At 48.9% G+C, this 19,896-nt stretch overlaps 1 long non-coding RNA gene and 2 gene segments (V, D, J or C); all 3 read left to right on the forward strand.

The window, feature by feature from the left end:
• The first annotated feature begins 1,217 nt into the window (after positions 1–1,217).
• On the forward strand, positions 1,218–2,771 carry LOC120599913 (immunoglobulin lambda variable 8-61-like). The segment is given in 2 exon segments: positions 1,218–1,329; positions 1,412–2,771. Coding segments are annotated over 2 exon segments (366 nt in total).
• Positions 2,772–8,458: 5,687 nt separating this feature from the next.
• Positions 8,459–14,113, forward strand: LOC120599912 (uncharacterized). Its single transcript, XR_005652024.1, has 3 exons — positions 8,459–8,619; positions 8,732–8,833; positions 14,102–14,113. It is a non-coding gene; the product is annotated as an uncharacterized LOC120599912 (long non-coding RNA).
• A 2,176-nt stretch (positions 14,114–16,289) lies between these two features.
• On the forward strand, positions 16,290–17,146 carry LOC120599914 (immunoglobulin lambda variable 1-40-like). The segment is given in 2 exon segments: positions 16,290–16,636; positions 16,734–17,146. Coding segments are annotated over 2 exon segments (459 nt in total).
• The last annotated feature ends 2,750 nt before the right edge of the window (positions 17,147–19,896 follow it).

Raw genomic sequence — 19,896 nt, forward strand, 5'->3', positions numbered from 1 at the left:
GGATTCATGGCGAGATGTGTCATGAGTGTGTTAGTCCTGTCTGTGTCCCCATTTCAGTTGTTATTTCTTCCTCTTCTGTAAGTTGTCATTGATTTCATATTTTAGATGGACCACCCTAAACTGATATTGTTGGTTTTCAGTTTTCCATTTATTTCTTTTCCTTGTGTGTTCATAGTTAGTCCTCATCTCCATATTTGAGACATGTGAAAATACCTGTATTTATCTACACTATCAGATTATGTATTTGTATAATAGGAAAAGTAATTTATTGTGAATATTGTTCTATGATATGAGTTGTGACTTTCGAACCCATATGAAGAGAAAGGAAAATAACAACGCAAGTTTAATACACAGACAATTTACTAGCAATTCCAAAATGAATATCATAAATCGCAGCTTTATTTCACAGTTTGAAAAACACCAATTGCGTGTCTCATTGTCACCAAAGACTACAGACATTTTATCCTCCTGCCCGTCCCCCTGACACCCCAAACCCCTTCTCACCCTTCCCATTCCTTCTGCTCCACAGCAGGAGGTGAAGAGAAAGGGAGTTTTAGAATGTTCCATGGTGTTCTCAGCACCTCGTTTACACGCAGCGCTGTTTCCATTTCTCATAATGGGATATGTGTTCCTATTTTGTTACAGCTAATGTTGTGAAGAAAATCATAATTTTATGATGACAGTTGAGCCATTCTCCTCAAAAACTCTTTATTTTCAAGTTCATCCATAGCATAGATGGTTTTTTTTTAGAGCTTACATTTTTAAGCCTGACACTGCAGCTCTTGGTGACAGCACACTGAACTCTGGTCCCCATAAAACTGACACCGGGGGTGGAAAGACCCTGTATCTTCACACCGGGACATAAACTCTGTGATTTCCCAGTGGACTCACTGCTGGAGGGAGGAGTGACTGCAAATCTCTGTCAAAGAAGATGAGAAGGAATTTCACGGAGGAGGATGAAATGTTCCCAGAAATGTGGTTCGATTTGGCATGAGCTAGATCGATGGGGCCAGAATGTGAACAGACCCATCTCATCGTTGAGCCCTGGCATTTCCAGAGATGAAATTTGGGACTGCTGTCACCAGGGACATGAGGAAGCTGATTTGGTGAAAAACCTCAACGATCTTTCTCAGTGTCTCAGGCATCATTCAGGAAGACAGAAGAAGCTGATTTGCATGAGGCACCTTCTCCTCCTAATGGGTCTGGGAAACATAAAAAGGCCCGAGGACACCACACTCCAGCCCAGGAGTCTGAGGAGGCCACGTCCTGTGAGTGTCCCCACCATGGCCTGGACGGTGCTTCTGCTGGGGCTCCTCGCTTATGGCTCAGGTCAGGGGAATAGACTCTGTTTCCTTGGGGGGCACAAAAAAGGAGGGTCTGAGGCTGATCGCATCTCTCCTGTTGATTTTAGGGGCGAATTCTCAGACTGTGGTGACTCAGGAGCCATCGCTGTCAGTGTCTACAGGAGGGACGGTCACACTCACCTGTGGCCTTAGCTCTGGCTCAGTCTCCACCAGTAACTACCCCGCTTGGCACCAGCAGACCCCAGGCCGGGCTCCCCGCAGGCTTATCTACAACACAAACAGCCGCCCCTCTGGGATCCCTGGTCGCTTCTCCGGATCCATCTCTGGGAACAAAGCCGCCCTCACGATCACGGGGGCCCAGCCTGAGGATGAGGCCGACTATTACTGTCATCTGGACATGGGTAGTGATACTTACACAGTGATGTGAACCCACGGGGAAGTGCAACCAAAACCTCCTCACGTGCTCAGAATGGCTCAGCCTCAGAGGCAGAAGGGAAGAGAGAGGGTGGAAATGGCCAGCACGCCATGGGGCGGGGGCTCCACGGCCCTGTTCTCCTGCCAGTGGTTCATCACCACGTGTCCTCCATTCTCTCCAGGGTGACTCCACAAGACTGGTCTTCCACTCTCCCTGTCTGTCTGTAATAATGGGGAGGGGCTCGGCTCCAAAATATGTCAACCACAGTGAGACACCGAGACCCCACTGCTCCCTCTGAGTCTCCTCTGATGCAAAGAGCATGAACAGATACACTCTCATTCATTGCTTGTCCCTGCAGACCACCTGGATAGTTCACTTAGCGTTAAAATGGGAGTCTCACTGCAGTTGCTGGGATTGCAGTTCCTCAAACTAGGCCAACTGTGTGAGAATCGTTTGTTCTTCTGCAGGAATCTGTTTTAACGATCTCTCCAGGAGGTTTTTATGAACATTAAAGTTTAAGAAGTACCTCTACTCCTATAATTCTGAACTTATTCTTGAAAATTTCTGTTTAAAATTCAATTATTTTAACAAGGTAGGACAAAATCTCTCCCATTCAAAAATCAGGGACACTCAGAAATAAAATTAAAATCTCAGGACATCTCTGAAAACTGCGATTTATTTCAAGTTAACCAGAAATTGGAAGGAATTTCCACAAGCACGTGTTCTCTAAGGATGCATTTTGTGGCTCATGGGAGCATGTATGCTGTTAGAAGGCGTCTAGAGTAGAAGTGGCTTCCGGAAGCTTATACCTGAGCTGACTCCCCTGACGTCAGGACAGGAGGAGCAGGGCTGCAGGTTGTGTCACTACGTGAGCTCCCCCTAAGGCGTCCGGCACTGGGCCGTGACAGGAGAGTGTGAATTTGTGAATTGTTTGTTTTTTCTCCAATAAGAAAAATCTTGTTAGAAAAATATTGTGTTGAGGCAATGCAAAATAAATTTAAAGGAAGAATGCGTTCTCTAAGGCATGCGATCTGTATGGCTTTTTGCGCAATTAGATTCCCGGATTGGCACAAAGAAGGGAATAAAATATTGGGGAAAAAATTATGAAGTCTGAATAAGGCCTGCAGTTAATAAATATTATTACTCCAATGTTCTTTGTTTTAATAAATGACTGTGGTTTTCCAAGATTACAGCATTATGTGGATGTTTCTGTATTAACTTTTCAAGCTTTCTGCAATTGATATATTCTTACAAAATTAAAACTTTTATTACACACAAAGATGAAAATATTCTCTATTCCTTCCCTCAAGGGTAAGGGCCTAAACCATAACTGCTGTGCTGTACGAGGTTCCAGAGAACTGATAAAGCTTTTCAAGCTCGTCCCAGAGCCAAGTGCTATATTTTTGATGTCATATTCTCTAAAAAAAAAAAAAAAATTTTTAAAGCAGTAATCCTACTTGCCATTTACTAGCTCGATGATCCTATAAATAATCTCCCTAGGATGAGATAAGTGTAATCTCTTGTCAGTCCAGTTATTGGAGGAAACCATTTAAAACTGTTACCAGGAGATTTCCAGTTTGGATAATGCGAAGTGTCCCATTCTTCCTAGATCCGCTGTCTTATGAGTACAGGATCCGGACATCATACGGCAAAAAGCATAGTTGACTCTAGAAGGCGAAAAGAAGGTAGACTTCGCACATCCTCAGAAGTGGTGGGATGACAGGCTGTCATGTCCTTGGGACCTTATTACCTCCCTACAGTCAAGGTGGGATGAGACAGGGACATGGGACCGTGAAAGAACAACGAAAGGAATAGATAGGTAGATAAATAGGTAGATTATGATGATGATAGACAGATAGTTAGATAGATAATAGATATATAGACAGAGAAAAAGAACAAATGAAAGAGCAAAATAAAGAAATAAAGAATCAGAAAACAGAGACTCCAAGAAAATCCTGTCTTGCTGACCATTTGCGATGCTCAATTCCTAACATTAACATCCTCTTGAGGACGTCACCAGGGGGCGCTGTGGGTCTGTCCTGAGCTGTGAGGTCAGAAACCCATTCACAGGGTAGTAATTGAATGGGCCCTGTGCCCATGGTCATGGCCTGAGTTACAGATGACAGCAGGTGCTTCCTCTCAAGGGACAGACTCAGTTTACAAGCACCCGAGCCTCCTCCTGGGAGTGAAGCTACACGCTGGGCTCAAACACAGAACTAGATGGTGCTCTGCACTCATATGTGCATGTTGCCCCACCAAACACAGTCTCCATCCAGGGAGCTGAGGAGGAGAGGAAGGCACATCCCAGAGACCAGCGCCAGCCTGAGTCCAGGGGACACTGGAAAGCCCCCAACATGACCTGAGCTCCTCTGTTCTCAGGCTGTGGAGACTCAGGAGCCATAACAGACCATGTCCCCTGGCATGATGGTCACTCTCACCTTTGGCTCCAGCACAGGAGCCGTTACCGGTGGTCATTGTCAACATTGGTTCCATCAGAAGAATGGCCAAGCCCCCAGGATATTGACTTATGATACAAGCAATGAACTCTCCTGGACCCTGCATGGTTCTCGGGTTCCATCCTTGGAGGTAAAACTGCTCTGACCCTCTAGGGCCCCGCCTGACGCTGAGGCTGAGTATGTCTGCTCATTGGACTACAGTGGAACATGACACGATGAGAGACCCAGATGATGAACCAGGACATAACACTTGTCTGCAATGATCCTGGGCACAAATGTCATCACTTGATATGGGGATCAGATGACCAGACCACTGAGCCCTCAAGGCAGCCTAATGCTGACCACCCTTAGCGAGAATGTTGAAGGAAATGTTCTGAATTACTTTCCATTCACTGTGAGGAGTTCTCCTCTGAAGGAAATTGATGAATGAGTTGGGAGAAACTGGTTCAGAAAAAGTACAATTCAAATGCTTTATGTTTCAAAAATAATAGTAACATCTGTGTCAGATCTAAGATTTGAGACCAAATGTATTTCCTCCAAAAGAATCATCTTCGATGATTTTGTTGTCAGCTGAAATCAATCACCTTCTGTACATTATAGATGTTTATTAGGGTTCATTTTAATGCAAACCAAGTGTATTCTTAACATTTTAACAGTCTTAAACATTAAAATTCTGGTTGAAGATTTTCTTCTTTCCTAATGAATTGAATGGTGTCCCCAAAAGAATGTCTTTTGAAATTCTAACTGAAAAACTAAGGAAGATATTTGAAAACGGGGTCACTGCAGATGTAATGAGTGAAGACGAGGCGGTCCTTGAGAAGGGCGGCCTCCTAATGCCATATGACCAGTGTCCCTTTAAGAAGAGGCCCGTGTGGAGATGGAGAGATGCAGGGAGAACACCGTGTGAGGATGGAGGCCGACACTGAGCTCACACGGCTGAAAGCCAAGGAACGCCGGAGGTTGCCGGCCATCCACCAGCAGCCAGGAAGAGGCGAGGGAGGCTTTCCTGCAGCTTTCGGAGTGAGCTGGGCCCTGTGCTCCAAAGTTTGGACTTCCAGCCTCCAAGCAGTAAAAGATAAGTTTCTTTTGTTTATCAGACACCCAGTGTAAGGTCGTTCATTATAGCAGTGGGAACAGAGCAAGACAGAAATGGATCCTGAGAAGTAGGGGTGATGCTGTCAGAATTCCCTAAAAGGCGTCCTTGTTGTAAAGCTGCAAGATCATGGCTGAACGCTGCTCCCGTTTTAGGGTTTTGTGGAAGGACGACCTTGTGAGCAATGGAATTGGATATTCAGTTAAAATGATATCTAAGCCAAGAGTGGAAGGGGCTTAGCTTCGCCTGACTGCTTATGGTAAAGTGAAGTTTTAAAAACAGAATCATAAAGAAAACGGAAATAGCACTTAAAGATACTTCACATTCTGGGACTGATCCAATTATGTGCAGTTAGCACACAAAGAGTGTGACCAAGCAACGACGTGACCTGGAGCTGAGAGCCCATCGGCCATCTGTCCAGTCGCCAGGAGCTAGCCTCCAAGCCGATGGAAGAATTCCCTGGGAGGAGGTTCAGAGATCATCAGAGCTCCCACTGGCATCAAGGCCCAGAGACGAGGGCTGGGAGGAGGCAGAGAGGTTTCAAAGGGGCGCTTTCAGCACACAGGGGACCTGGGCGCTTCCCACTCAGGGCCACCTCACATCACATTCTCTGTGCTCCCCACCCAGCTGGTCTGTGCTCCCCTCCCAGTTGCTCTGTGCATCTGGCTTCCACAGGTGTGGCTCTGGCAGGCCTGGTGTGGGCGGGGCCCGTGGCCACCCCTCCAGGCAGCGTACTTTGGTGGCATCATCTGTTTGCAGCATTTTCACCATTAACCGAATTGACAGTCCTGGGGCGTGGCTGCATCCACTTAGATTTTAGAGCAGGAAACCTCGTGGCTGTGGTGTCATCCTACGGGGCTGTGGGGTCGAGTTTCCCCTGGCCCCTAACATCTTGTGTTCTCAGAGGCTGCGGTGGGCTCAGGGGCTTGTTGTGCACGGCCCCAGAGGAGGTGGTCAAGTGCATTCTTGTCAGACCCAAAAAGATTTATATTTAACATACGACTTTATGAAAACAATGTGATCTTAAAAAGAAGAGCTAATATAATCAGTAATCACAGAAAATGAACAAGATTGGCAAAGGGAAAGTTACACTCTCCCCCACACACATATTCAAGTCTAAATTCAGCTTGGCTGGTATTTAGTAACCAAGACAAAATTTAGTAACATATTGATATGAGACAACTTGATTTTATGTGTAAAGATAAATGTAGAAGCAAATTATATTTAAATGAAACTTACAGTAACATAGAAGAAATAGAAAAAATCATGTCTCTCTTTTGCTGACTATGGAGAAAAACTTAGATGAAAGTAAAATGGGAAAAGAGACTCCAAAAGGACCAGGATCGTTTACCACACCTAACAGTCCAGGGAACATTGTGCGTGTCAGACTCTCCACCCTGCAGAAGAGGGCGTTCTCTTCCTGCGTCTCAACCCCATGGACCAGAGGGAGCCTTCCTGTGTGTGTCCCTGAGGAAAAGCTCAGAGTCACAGAAGCAGAACAGCACCGGTCCCTCTGTCCTCAGAGCGTGTTCCCTACAGAGACTCCTCGTGACTCCCCAGTGATCCCTGCAGGGGTGACGGGCAGGCAGGGGGCTGGGAGGGGGCTCGACAGAGGACACGAGTCTGCAGGGAGGACGTGTCAGAGAGACAAGAGTCACAACTCTCTAATCCAGCCTATTTCTGTCTTTATTTGTTTCTCAAAACAAAAACAAGAACAACAAACCTCTATAAGCACTTTAAAGGATTATCAAAAATTCAAAAAGTAAAAAAGTCTAAGTATATTGTTCAGAAAAAAGATTGCAGAATGAAGATTTTACCATATTTTAAATATTGGAGACAGAGAAACTGTGCCCTCATTTCTTCATAACTAAGCCAAGAAGAAATTTTGAAATCTCCATACGTGTCCATGGGGGTGTCCATGAGCTGAGACCCAGTGTCCCCTTCTCAAAGGGGAGCAGGAGTTCAGTGGATCATGTGAAGTTCATAAGTAACAGGGTCCCTGATGAGGAGATTATACAGAGCAAATGAACCCTCGTATTCCATACCTGGATGATAAATTCTATTGATTTTGTCTCCACATCCAAGTGAGGGACACAGAATGGTCCTACCTTGGACCCTTCAAAAAAGAAGTATCGACCCTGTTGACAGGAAGTCTCAGTGGACAGTCTCAAGCTGTCAGCAACTAAAGGGTGACTCTCAGCTGCAGAGAGCGGCCTTAAACAGACATGTGTGTCCCAGACGAGCCCGTATCCACTGAGAGACAGGAGGGTATAAAGATCAGGTTGATGGAAAGGGCCTCATAGGTACCGACACAAGGTGACACCTGGCAGGAAGGGAGAGCCACCCCTGAGACTGCGGCATGTGCCCTGAGTCACAACTAAGATGTACGATCTGTCCCAAATGATCAGCTACACGGGCACTGGTGTTAGGGGGGTGAGTGGAGGAATCTCTCTTTCCATCACATACAGCAAACCGTTTGGGGGATTGATGACTCCATTCCCCCTAAGTCTTGGCCTTGCGGGTGTAGATGTCGTGATGCCTAGACAGGAAACACTTACGCCACAGACACTGTCACATCCCAATAAGCCTACGCTCGGCATTGCTGTTTACGGGACAATCATAACGATGAGAGAACGGCATGAAGACAGTCACCAGATGCCAGGACGCATGGACCCTAACGAGCAAGGAATCACGTAATAGGAAAGAGCCAAGTGTCCTGCACAGAAGGGGACATGCCTCCCGGGATGGACGCTGTTCTGAACTTCATCCTGGGACAAGAGGAATTTGTACAGGAGACACCACCTCAGTCCTGACCACTGAACAACCAAGGGAGCTGTGGGCAGAGTGACCCTGATGAGTCTGAGTGGAGCACGGAGACACCCTGAGGTGATGGGGAGACCACAGGAGGAAACGCATGTCCTGGCCCTAAGGACAGAGCAGTTGGGAGACATCAGATATCTCTGAAGGGCTTTGGTCACCATGTCACACAATGGTGTGTCCTGAAGGTCTGGGGAGTATCAGAGTTGACACCAGCCTCCTGGCACTGCCTAGTACCCTCTTCAAGGTTCACAGCTGTGACAACCCCACACTCCAGGTCACACACACTCCACCCCTTTCTATCTCCTGACACCCTCAGGAAGAGGAGCCTGACCTGGGGCACAGTGAAGGATCAGAAAGCTGGGGGTCTCATTTGCATGAGTGGACCCTCCCTCTGTCAGAGCTTGAAGAGGGGATGGAGAGACTTGGGGGAAGCTCTGCTTCAGCTGTGGGGACACAGAGGGCAGGACGCGGTGATCATCTCCACCATGGCCTGGTCCCCTCTCCTCCTCACCCTCCTCGCTCACTGCACAGGTGACTGGATATGGGGACAGGGAAAGGGACCCTGAGAGGACACACGGGGCCCTACTTCCTCCTCTTGTCTCTAGCCCCAGCATCACCATCTCTGTGTCTCTCCCTCTTCCAGGCTCCTGGGCCCAGTCTGTGCTGACTCAGCCGTCCTCAGTGTCTGGGGCCCTGGGACAGAGTGTCACCATCTCCTGCACTGGAAGCAGCTCCAACGTCGGGAGTGGCAATGGTGTCCAGTGGTACCAACAGCTCCCGGAAACAGCCCCCAAAACCCTCATCTATGATAATAACAAACGACCCTCGGGGGTCCCCGACCGATTCTCTGGCTCCAGATCTGGCAACTCGGCCTCCCTGACCATCCGTGGTCTCCAGGCTGAGGACGAGGCTGATTATTACTGCTCAGCAGGGGACAACAGTCTCAGTGCTCACACAGTGCTCCAGGCCCGTGGGGAAGTGAGACAAGAACCTGCTGTTTCCTGTGCAGTGGGGCTTCCCTGAGCCGACCCCACTGCTCTGATCAGACAGTCGCCTTCTTTGTGTGTTTAACCTAACAGCGAAGGTTGAGAACCACCCCAGGCAAATGTTCTTTAGAGAATTCTGCTCCAAATCTGTCCTTGTTGGCAACAGATTGAGTAATTTTCTCAAGTTGAGCAATTTCTGGGTACCAAGGTTTCGCTGCTCTAGGGACAGATTCTGTGACAAGTTAGGGTACAACGAGGTACACAGAATCCAGCCCCCTCTGTATCAGGAAATATTATTTGTGTCTAGTACGGGTCCTGGTAGCAAGTGCTGCCAGGAACAGGCCCCTAATCTCGCATTTATTATTATAGGAGTCGACCTTCAGGGTCCTGTCTGATCACCTGGCTCAGATCTGGCACCTCGGACTCTTTAAGCATCACTGGGCTGAGGCCTTAGGTCGAGGCTGATACTCAGTGCACCTCTGTGACAGCAGCCTCGGTGTTCACGCAGAGCTCCAGGCCTGTGGGGAACTGAGACCAGAACCACTTTATCATCAGCCAGGAGTGGGAACGCCCAGCAGTGCCCACTCAGGCTGCGTCTGTGGCTTCTGCTCCTTCTGATTCTGCTGCTGCCTCCCTGGGTCCAGGCTCAACCAGGGTCAGCGCCTGGGAGTGAAGGCTCCTCATCTCCCTTATGCCCTCAAAGTCACTCACTGCAGCAAAGGGTCTCAAGGAGACAAAGGCCAGCTCCCCATCAGCTGGGTACATTGAGTCTCTGCATTGACGCTCAGGGGCAGAGGTAGGGTTCCAGCCATGGTCTTCTCAGCCCTGAACTGTGACTGTGGAATCCTGCATCTTCATCATTGGTCATTTACCTCTTTCCAGAAGTTTTCAGACTAAGTTGTCCTCTCATGAGTCCTCAGTGTGAATGCATGCTCTTTCTGCTCACGGGGACGTGTCTTCTGTCCCTAGTGCACTGGCCCCGGAGTGTCTCAGGCTCCAGCATCCATTTGGGGCTTTGGGAATGAGCACGTGTCCATGCCCATCGATGTGAAGATCTACCCATCCATTTCTTCTTGTTCAATTGCATTGTGATACTTGCATAATGGTGATAGATAATAATAGAGGTAAAGTCACACTGACTGACTCCTGGTCTCCGTGGAAATGTCCTCCTCCCCGCCCTATTAGCTCAGGTGCTGGCTGTAGAACTAAGTCATGTGTGTGTGGGAGACAGGGTGAATTACTGTATCATAAACGTACCTCTCTGTGTCTATTTGTGTATTTTTTTTAGGAATTTAAATTTGGTGAAAGACTCTTTCAGGGTCCATCGAGATCATGTAATTCAACTTATGATCTATAACATTAAAAGTTGATCAATATGGACCCAACCTCTATACCTGGAATAAATCACATGTGGCACGTTCCATCCTCTTAGTAATCTGATACTGACATATCTCTGTGAATATTGGATTTAGAACATCTGTATCAATGTTTTGTAGAATTGCTCTGTAATTTCCTTTAATGTATTTTATTTGTCAGGTGTAGATATCACTGTTCTACCCATCTCCTACAAGAATTAGGAAGTATCCGATTTTTCTTAATATCAAAATATACATATGACTTAAATATTTGAAGCCTCTAAAGGTTTGTTATGTCCATGTTGTCTTATGATTTTTTTGAAACATGTGGAATAGATTTATAATAACGTATGGTGTTATTTCTAAGGATTTGGTCTCCTTGTTCATTTTTTTAATGGAATAAATTTTTTAATCTTCCTAAGAAAATTGCACTTTATGTATTTTTAATAAGAATTAATAAATTTTTTTAATTTTTCATTTTCTCCGATGCCATTTTTCTTTTGTGTATTGTGTATAAACCAATTTAAGTAAAATGTAATAAGTGGCTTTCTATTCTCTCATTTCTAAATGTAATTTAGATGTGACAATGACATCTAATTTTTCGAACTATCTCCCTCATTCATTGTTGCATTTATTATGAAGGAAAGGTGGTTCTCATTTGTCTTTTTCCTTACCTGGAAGAATTCTCAATTTATCCCTCTTGTTTGCTCCTCTCTTTATCATGTGGGAAATGCTCTACCTGTATTTCATCAAATAAGTATAAAGAGATTTTTAAAATGCACCAACCAGCACAGTCTCAATGAGCCCAGTTGTGACAGCCTTTCTTCTACTCGCCTGCATGTGAATCTCAAAGTCGAGGACACCCAGATGCCCCCTCCGATGAATTCTCCTGGTTCAGAGAGTCTATATGGGCCCCAAAAGACCCTGTCCTCCCTCCAGAGCCACACCAGTGAGCACCAGGGCAGGCCTGGCCGATGCCATTCTGGGAAATGTCCATCTAGGAATAAATTCAGCCTCAAAGGCGGGGGTCAGGGCAAAACTGTGAAGAAACTACATCCATAGAGTTGGAATATAAAGCTTTGTCATCCATTCACCCTAGAGTCCCACAGATGTCAGGAGTTACCATAGGTTAAACCTCATCCTGGTGCTCTCCTGGGTGAAAGGTGAACCAGTCCATGAGATGAAACTGGCACCTCCGTCAACTCCAGCCCTGTGCCAGCCCTCACTGGCCTCCCTTGGCCCTGCTACTCAGGTGAAGGAGACCCCTCTGTGACTGCTCAGACTCCAGGACCGTCCCTGACCACGATCACCAGTGGGCAGGTCACTGCAGGGGAAAAGACCGTGGTGTGGCTGGAACCCACACATGGAGGCGGGGACCCCTGGACAGTCCTCAGGCTCCTTAGGCACCTGCGGAAGCTCCTGATGTCTTCTGAATCCATCAGTTCACATCTAAAACGTCAACGGGGGCCCCGGGAACCTTGACATTATCTTCTAAAAGACCCCTTTCCCGCCATCTCCTCCATCCCTCAGACTGCTGTCTCTGCCCTGCGTCCACCCCTGAAACGCCGGGGACATTAGTCTCACCATGGGGCCCCCCTGGCACCCAGGTGGGGTGATAGGCCAGGGTGACTGCTCTGTCCCCTGTTGTAGAAGGAACGGTCGCAGAGTGACTGCTCTGTCCCCTGTTGTAGAAGGAACGGTCGTCATGGTGAGAGGCCCAGCACCCACATTTACACTCAGCACATTCAACTGCACAGTGAAGGGACTCCCTAAACTCCTTAGGAAGCTACACCCTCTCTTCTCTGACACCCAAGGCCGCCTGTTTTCAAGACTTCCCCTTCCTGCACGAACCTATTGGCCTTTATTAACACGGCTCAAAACAAAAGAATAAGGGAAAGAAAAGATCCTGTCGGTCCTACAGAAACGCCAGGTGGCACAGGTCTGCACAGGGAGGTCACGCACAGTTTCTGCACATCTGACTCGAAGTCGAGCTCAGAGCTTCATCCATGTGAAACCACTTTTAACTATGAGTTGTTATTTTGGGTCACCATGATAATTCTCCTAAGTCATTTTTTTATTTCGATTTCTGATGAGCTCCAAGTACTACATCAATACACGCTTGTCGGGCTGGAGACCGCACAGCCCAGTCCTGTGCCAGGAGGATGCAAAACAACAAAACATCTGTGCTACAGCCTCCTGCAGCATCGATTTTGCTATCGGACTGGGGAGAAACAAGTCAGTTTATAATAATCCCCGCCTCTCCCCCCGCAAACACAGAAGAAGAGATGGAGAAGCCTGAGGAAGGGGAGACGCCCGAGGAAACAGTCCAGGCTCTGAAGTGTCACCAGGTGGGGTGGACGGGCCAGTTGCATCAAGGATGGAAGCCTCTCTCTCCTCTTGTCTCTCAGATAATTCCTGACACGTCTTAAAACTCCGTGGATGTTTTGGACACGATGCTTTTGAAGGCCATAGAAGGGCCAGCCGGCCTCTTCATCTGTGCACTGTGGAGGGAACACCCAGCACGTCACACACCTCCCTCCTCCACGGCACAAGTCCTCTCGCCTGCACGTGCTGTGCACACAGGGCCGCGTGGACTTCCGGCAGAGCTCCCGCCACAGCTGGCCGGGTCTCGCACGTGGCGGGTCTCCTGCTCCATTGCCCTGGGCTCCCTGGAGGTCCAAGAATTCCTGCTCCACGTAAAGCACAGGGACGATGTCGTGGACTCCCACGCGCTTGACCCTTGCACAGTGAATAGTGACCCCGTGGATGAGTGACACATTCAGGTCTGTAGCTCAGAGCATCAGAATTGGCTTTTCTCCTTGGGAACCTGAGAGCTGGGCCATGAACCTGAGCGCCTCGGTGTTTCCATCTGATGAACCAGAATAATAAACAAACCTGCAGGTGGAGCTGGGCTGCGGGTTCTCTGAGTTATAGGTAGAGAGTGTGCATCTGTGATGGAAGTGATTTCAGCAGGTTCACACTGACATCTGTGTCGTGTAAGTGGAAAATAACTCCTGGGGGGACACACAGTCTCACACACGCACCTCATAAGCGCACACTCACAATCACACCACACAGAATTACACAAGACACCCCCACCCTAAGCACACAGATCTATGTCACCCAGAGGGAGCTCAGTCACTTCCAGGTGCTGTACAAACATTTTTTTCCTAATCTGGAGAATCAGCTCCTTTTTCTACCAAAGCCACAATCCCCATTCCCTCCAGGAGCCTGGAGTCCTGTGGGAGCTCAGCCTGACAGCAGCAGGGCTGCCCCCCGTCTCATCTGCGTGTCTCCCTCGGCCGGTGAGGAAGTCCAGAACGTGCTCCGTGTCCTCCTGCTCTGAGACCACCTGAGATCACAGAAGAGAACACTGGGAGGGTCACATTAAGCCACACTTTTTGGGTTCTCTCTGTAAATACCGAAACCCAGATGGAAATCATGGACACGTCAAGGCCGCACAGCAGGCTCAGAGTGCACCTGTGCAAACGCATGGACTTGTACTGGACGCCGTCTCTGCCCCTTCAGGTCGGTGACCAGGACGTTCTTAATCCCAGGAGGAAGTGCTGCTTCTCAGCAAAGCCCCCCCACACAGCTGCCAGCCTGCTGCTGCCACCGTGGATGCTCCTGGGGTCAGACGTCATGGTGTTACAGCTCTGCTCCCACCCACAGGACACAGCGTGGACGCCCACAGCGCACATTCTCATGGGTGCACATCTGCACTCGAACGAGAAAGAGAGAAAGAAGAGGGAAATTTTGTTTGACAAATTGGAGAGTGAGAAATGAAAGAGAAATGATATTTCAAGAAAAAAATAATCACCCATTTGTCGTGACGGCATTTAGGAGTTCATATGAATCTGTCTGTGGAGCAGCAACTCACATTCCCATCTTGTTGGACTCCAGCTAGGAAGCTGAGGACTCTCAACTTCTACCACATTTTAACCTCTTGGTTCACAGGTGACAGTTACAACGGAAGGCCAGATGTCCGTCACCACATAACCACTACCACCGGTCATCATAGAATTTTCAGAATGACCACACGGGGTCCAACTGCTGTTATGTAGAAAATTGTGTTTTTAATACATAAAAATCTCTCATTGAAGAGGAGTTTTGTATCTATATCTATTAATTTACTGATCAGCATCTCTGCATGTCACTGTATGCTAGAAAACCTGGCTCTTCATACAGTAATTAAGACAAAAAGCAGTATACTTTTAGCAGTGCATTTCTGTAGGTCAATGTGACTGAAGGCAGGGTCGGCAGTGAGTTTTTAGACATGTCATTCCAAGCACAATCTAGAAGAGAAACATTTCATTATTTAGAACTTACGCTGTCCTGATCCAGGGCAGGATGACGGAGGCGGGGCCTGGGCCCCACAGAGCGGGGCTGAGAGAAGAGAGCAGAGGCAGAGAGGATGTTGTTCTAGAATATATAGGAAGAGGTTTGCTGCATGCTTGGTCAGGTGTGGGGGTGTCTCTCGGGTGACTCCACGTTTGTGACTGGGTCAGGGTGTGCGATCACAACGCATTAACTGTAACTCTGTCCTAGTGTCTTCACAGTGCTTCACCCATATGTCGTGGAGGGTGGAAAGATTTTTTTTTAATATCGAGTCATCATATTAATGAGTTATTTCTTATAAAGCACATATTTTATGTGTTTTGGTTTTGCTTTAGAAGACACTATTGTTTCCACGATACTTTTTATTAGGTACTAAGTGTCATCACTCACCGGGAATTGAATGCCGCAGCAGTGACCAACACTGTCAAGGCCATGGACATCCTGTGAGTTTTGTTCTGATTCAGCGTTAGGGAAATCGAGCTGACGTTGTCGAGGAACCATTCTGTCGAAATCATGAAGTACTAACAGGAATGGAGTACAGAAGTCTGAAGTTCAAAGGCAAAAGCTTGGCTACATAAATGTGTTTTCTGTTGACTGCAGTTTATTAAGGCCATTGTAACTACATTGTGGATTCGATCACTGGTTTAAATAATCATGTTAATGTTCACGAAGCAAGTAGAATAATATCAAGCACATAGCGAGTACCACAGAAGGATCTGGAAAGTAGTTTAAAGAATTTGTGGACTGTGAGGAGCTGGCTCAGGTGAGGAATCTGGCACTGGGTGTCACCCCTTTGTTCCTTTACTTGCAACGTCAACCCCTCAGCACTTGCCCAAACTTCCAACCCCATCCTGAAGCACAGCCTGCATCTTGTGTGGAGACCCCTTCTCTCTGGTGTCCACGGTCTGGGCTGTGGGTTCCTGGCTGCTCCCTGGGGTGGGGGGTGGGGAGGCTGGTGCCCTTGATCACCTTCCTCCGGGTGGAAGAGCAGCAAAGGGATCCGTCTCTCTTCTAAGTAACAAGGTCTCTTCATGAAGAATTCCCCAGTCGTTTCTTAAATGGATCTGCCCCTTCAGGATGAAGATCAGGGCACGTGCAGAGAGTGATGGACACTGGCCTCTGTGCTGGGGAGTGGCCTGTGGGGAGTGGGAGAGAGGGGCCGGTCCACACAGGCCTTCAGCCACAGGATGTGGCATGGTATAAGTGTCCTCTGCCCTTCTGCTCACTAGGCTCAGGACAAGTGATCTCTGAGGGTCACTCACGTATGTCCCCAAGAACATCATGATTTAAAAGGTAGAAGGAGCAAAAGATGACCTCATGCTGAAGACGCCATGTGTGTAAAGTGAGGAGTGAGGTGTGGGGACTCCTGCTGCCTAATAAAAAGCCTCTGCCCCGCGTGGTGGGCCGTGTGCCAGGCAGCGCTGGTGTCCAGATTCTCTCTCTCTCTCTCTCTCCCCTCAGCCCCAGATCACCCAGCCCAGGCATAAGTGAATCAGGTCTCTGAGACAGCAGAGGGCGCTGTGGGTCTGTCCCTGAAGGTCTGTTGGGGACCTCAGCTGGGAAACCAGCCTGGAGCCCTGCCTAGTCCCTCTGCTCTGTGCTCACTGGGACCAGCAGCTGTGAGGCCGAGGGCCCCAGGAGAGTGTCCCCCCAGCCCCACCCTCTCCTCAGCTTTCACCAAATTTAGCCCCAGAGACACCAGGGGGAGGAGCAATTTGCATGAGGGGTTCCTGTCTGCCCTACATGAGGGGAGAAGAGAAGAGGGACTCTGTGCAGTTTTCTCGCTTGCGGGGCTCAGAAGCAGAGTCTGGGGCGTCTCCGCCATGGCCTGGACCCCTCTCCTCCTCACGCTCCTCGCTCACTGCTCAGGTGACTGGTGGGGGCTACACATTGTCTCACTTTATCAGCACATGCTGCGCACAGTGGCCCCCGTCTCACTCTCTGCGTCTCTGCTCCTCTGTTCCAGGGACCTGGGCGCAGTCTGGCCTGAGGCAGGAAGCCTCGGTGTCGGGGTCTGTGGGACAGAAGGTCACCTTGTCCTGCGCGGGAAACAGCAACAACGTTGGAAGCTATGGTGCAGGCTGGTACCAGCAGATTCCTGGTGCTGCCCCCAAAACTGTGATGCTCGGGACTTCTCGGCCCTCAGGGGTCCCAGATCGGTTCTCAGGCTCCAGGTCTGGCAACACGGCCTATCTGAGCATCGCGGGCCTCCAGCCTGAGGACGAGGCTGAGTATTACTGTAATACCTGGGATGGCAAAACTAACACTCACACACTGCTCCAGACCTATGAGGAAGCGAGACACAAACCTCCCTCTCACTTTCCTGGCCTGGTGCCAGCACTCATGGGAGGGGCTCTGATCAAGTCAGACAGGAGGTGACTTTGTTTTTCATTTCTTCTGTTAACACCTGATTTTCCTCAGACCGCTTGATCTGACAGTATCACATGCTTCTCTTCACTTTAAATTCACATTTATCCGTTGCTAGTATATCCTCCCCCTGTTACCTTGTCCACTCGCAGTAACCCAGTGTCAGAGGTCAACAGCCCTCAGAGGGGAAATGGGAGGAGCCTGAGGGACTTGGGTCAGGCCCTGCCCTCCTGAGGGAGCAGAGGGGGTGACTCGGTGCTGCTCCAGGTCTGAGTGCTTCCACCTGGGGCGGGGATGTGATGGGCCCCCTAAACCTGAGTTAAAAATAATACATTTATGATAGCATCACACATATGTAATAGTTTAGGAAAAATCTGACAGATTTTAAAATTTTTATGCACTGAAAACTATGAATCTTTTGAGAGAAATTAAATATTTAAATAAATGCACAAATAATTCAAGCTTTTGAGCCAAAAATTTCAGTGTGGTTAACATGAGTTCTCCTCGAACTGATCATTATGATCATTGCAGCAACTTTGGGTGTAATATACTTGAAATGGTCTTGGATTTCAGAATATAATATTGGAAAATCTGTGATAGGAATTTCAGCCGTGTCCACGTGACCTGTCCGCGTCTGAGGACGGGGAGGGGAAGGAGGGAGATGAGAAGTCACAGGAGACACATCAAGGTGCGGTGGGGACAGCAGCTTTGGTCACTGAGGGGCACAGAGCAGGAGGGGAGACGTTGCCCTGAGGGGTGACGGGCAGAGTGTGGGTGCAGCTGGCCTGGGCTGAGTATTCCTGAGTGCTGAGTGTGTGCTGTCACCTGTAATGTGCACTGCGGTGACATGTCTGTGAATGTAGCCTCATCCCAGTGAAGGACCCTGTGACCTGCACCCTGTTCAAGGAGAATCAAGACCCCAAAAGCTCTGTATGGAAAAGTGTACAATGTGATTTCAGGGGCTCTGACTCCGACTGTATTTCAAAGGGTTAGAAATGGAAACTGTGTCCGTAATTCCTGGGAAGACAATGTGAAGACCCTTCTCAGTAAACGAGTGTCCTCCGATAGCTGCCTCAGTCTGTCTCAGAAAGCCCTTGGTGATGTCCCTGCCACACACGGGGTGTCCCTTGCCTGGTCCTGTGAGTGTGCATATCGTGGGAAGCCATGCCTGCTGAGCAATCTCGAATTCCCTGACCTCTACTTCTCTCTCAGGGCCTTGGTGTACCCAGGACATAGATTCTCCCTCCTCCAAAACTTACCATAGATTATTCCACAGGACAGTACTCAGAAAGGGGACAGAAACACAAAGAGGCCGATGTGGTTGGAGCAGAGAAAGAGATGTGAGGCATCTGGGCCTCACTTCTGGGGCCCGAGGAACAGGGCTGTGGGTTGTCCACACCACGTGCTGGACGCCCCTTTTTTCTGTGATCTTAGTCACACAGGTGAAGGCTCCTGACGTTCATGCTCATGCAGCATCCTTCCCCAGCTCTGACTTCCTCCTGCTGAGTGGACACCGTCCTGTCCTCATAGGTCCTTGTCTCTCTCCTTGCAGATTCACCTTCTTTAGGGGGCTGGGACCTAGGACAGAAAGCGAACAGCTACTGCCCTGGGAGTAGCTATGACGGTGGCTAGAACAGTGTCATTCTGACACATCAGAATCAGAGTCTCTTCACATCATCAAAGCTCTGCACGCATTGAAACAGCGATGTCCTCTGGAACTTTGCTTCTCTTTGTTGTCACCTACAGTGGAAGCTCCTCGTTACAACTTGAGGATGGAGCCAAACATCACTGACCAGCACCATGCGAGGTCCCCGTCCTCCTCACTGCACCAGGCCCGGGAGATGAGAGTCAGCACCCCGGACCCACAGTCAGTCTCCCCCTGCAGCAGTGCTCACGGGAGCACCGAGTGTTGCTCATGTGATCAAGTGCGGATGTGAGAAATGGGTGTGTAGCTCGTTTCCTAACAGTCTATCACCTCACCTCACACGGGGACAGTGGAGCTTCCTTCTCAGGTCGTCTTCAGATGCCGGTGTCCCACACCTGGTGACTTTCTCCTTTTGCAATTCCCCCTCACTCACCAACCTCTCTGGCAAACCCACACTCTGTGCTCTGGATCCTCAAGTCAGTTAGACTGTGGACAACGTGACAGAGACCCCAAATCTCACCTCCCTGGATCTTTTAGATCATTTAGCTTCCTACACCCAGGCTGTGCTGACACATCCATGCACGGTATGGGGTCAGGTCGCAGGAATATCATCGTCCATAGCAAAAAAAAAAAAAAAAAGGCAGCATCATGGAGACACACAGTATGGCCGGGCAACAAAACATCCAGGCAGGTGCCCCAGAGACGTGGTACCTGGAATTCTGTCTCAGAGCCACGAGAAATGAATCCTCTGGCAAGAAATTGATCCTGAGGGGCTCAAGGAGACGCTGTTCTTTAGGACCTGAGTGGCTGATCCTGGCACAGTGCTCCAGATTCTGGAAGAATGGAGACTCCGTCCTCCCTCTCCTCCTGTGGGACCATCACACTCTGGTCCCCTCCTGCATCTAACTTCACATCAGGGTTGACTCTCCTGCTAAAGTGGTCACCAACTCCATGCAGCTGTGGTGAAGGCCCAGATGCAGAATTCACCTTCTCCTGAAGAGGGAGCAGCAGACCCATTGGGGGTTCCCATCACAAGCGCTCCCAGAAAGAACTTCTAGGATTGAGATTTCGGAGGGCTCTGATTGACAATCCGGGGTCCCATCCTGATATCCTCAGC

The sequence above is a fragment of the Pteropus medius genome, unplaced genomic scaffold (genome assembly GCF_902729225.1).
Source record: "Pteropus medius unplaced genomic scaffold, Ma_sr-lr_union100, whole genome shotgun sequence".
Classification (NCBI taxonomy): domain Eukaryota; kingdom Metazoa; phylum Chordata; class Mammalia; order Chiroptera; family Pteropodidae; genus Pteropus; species Pteropus medius.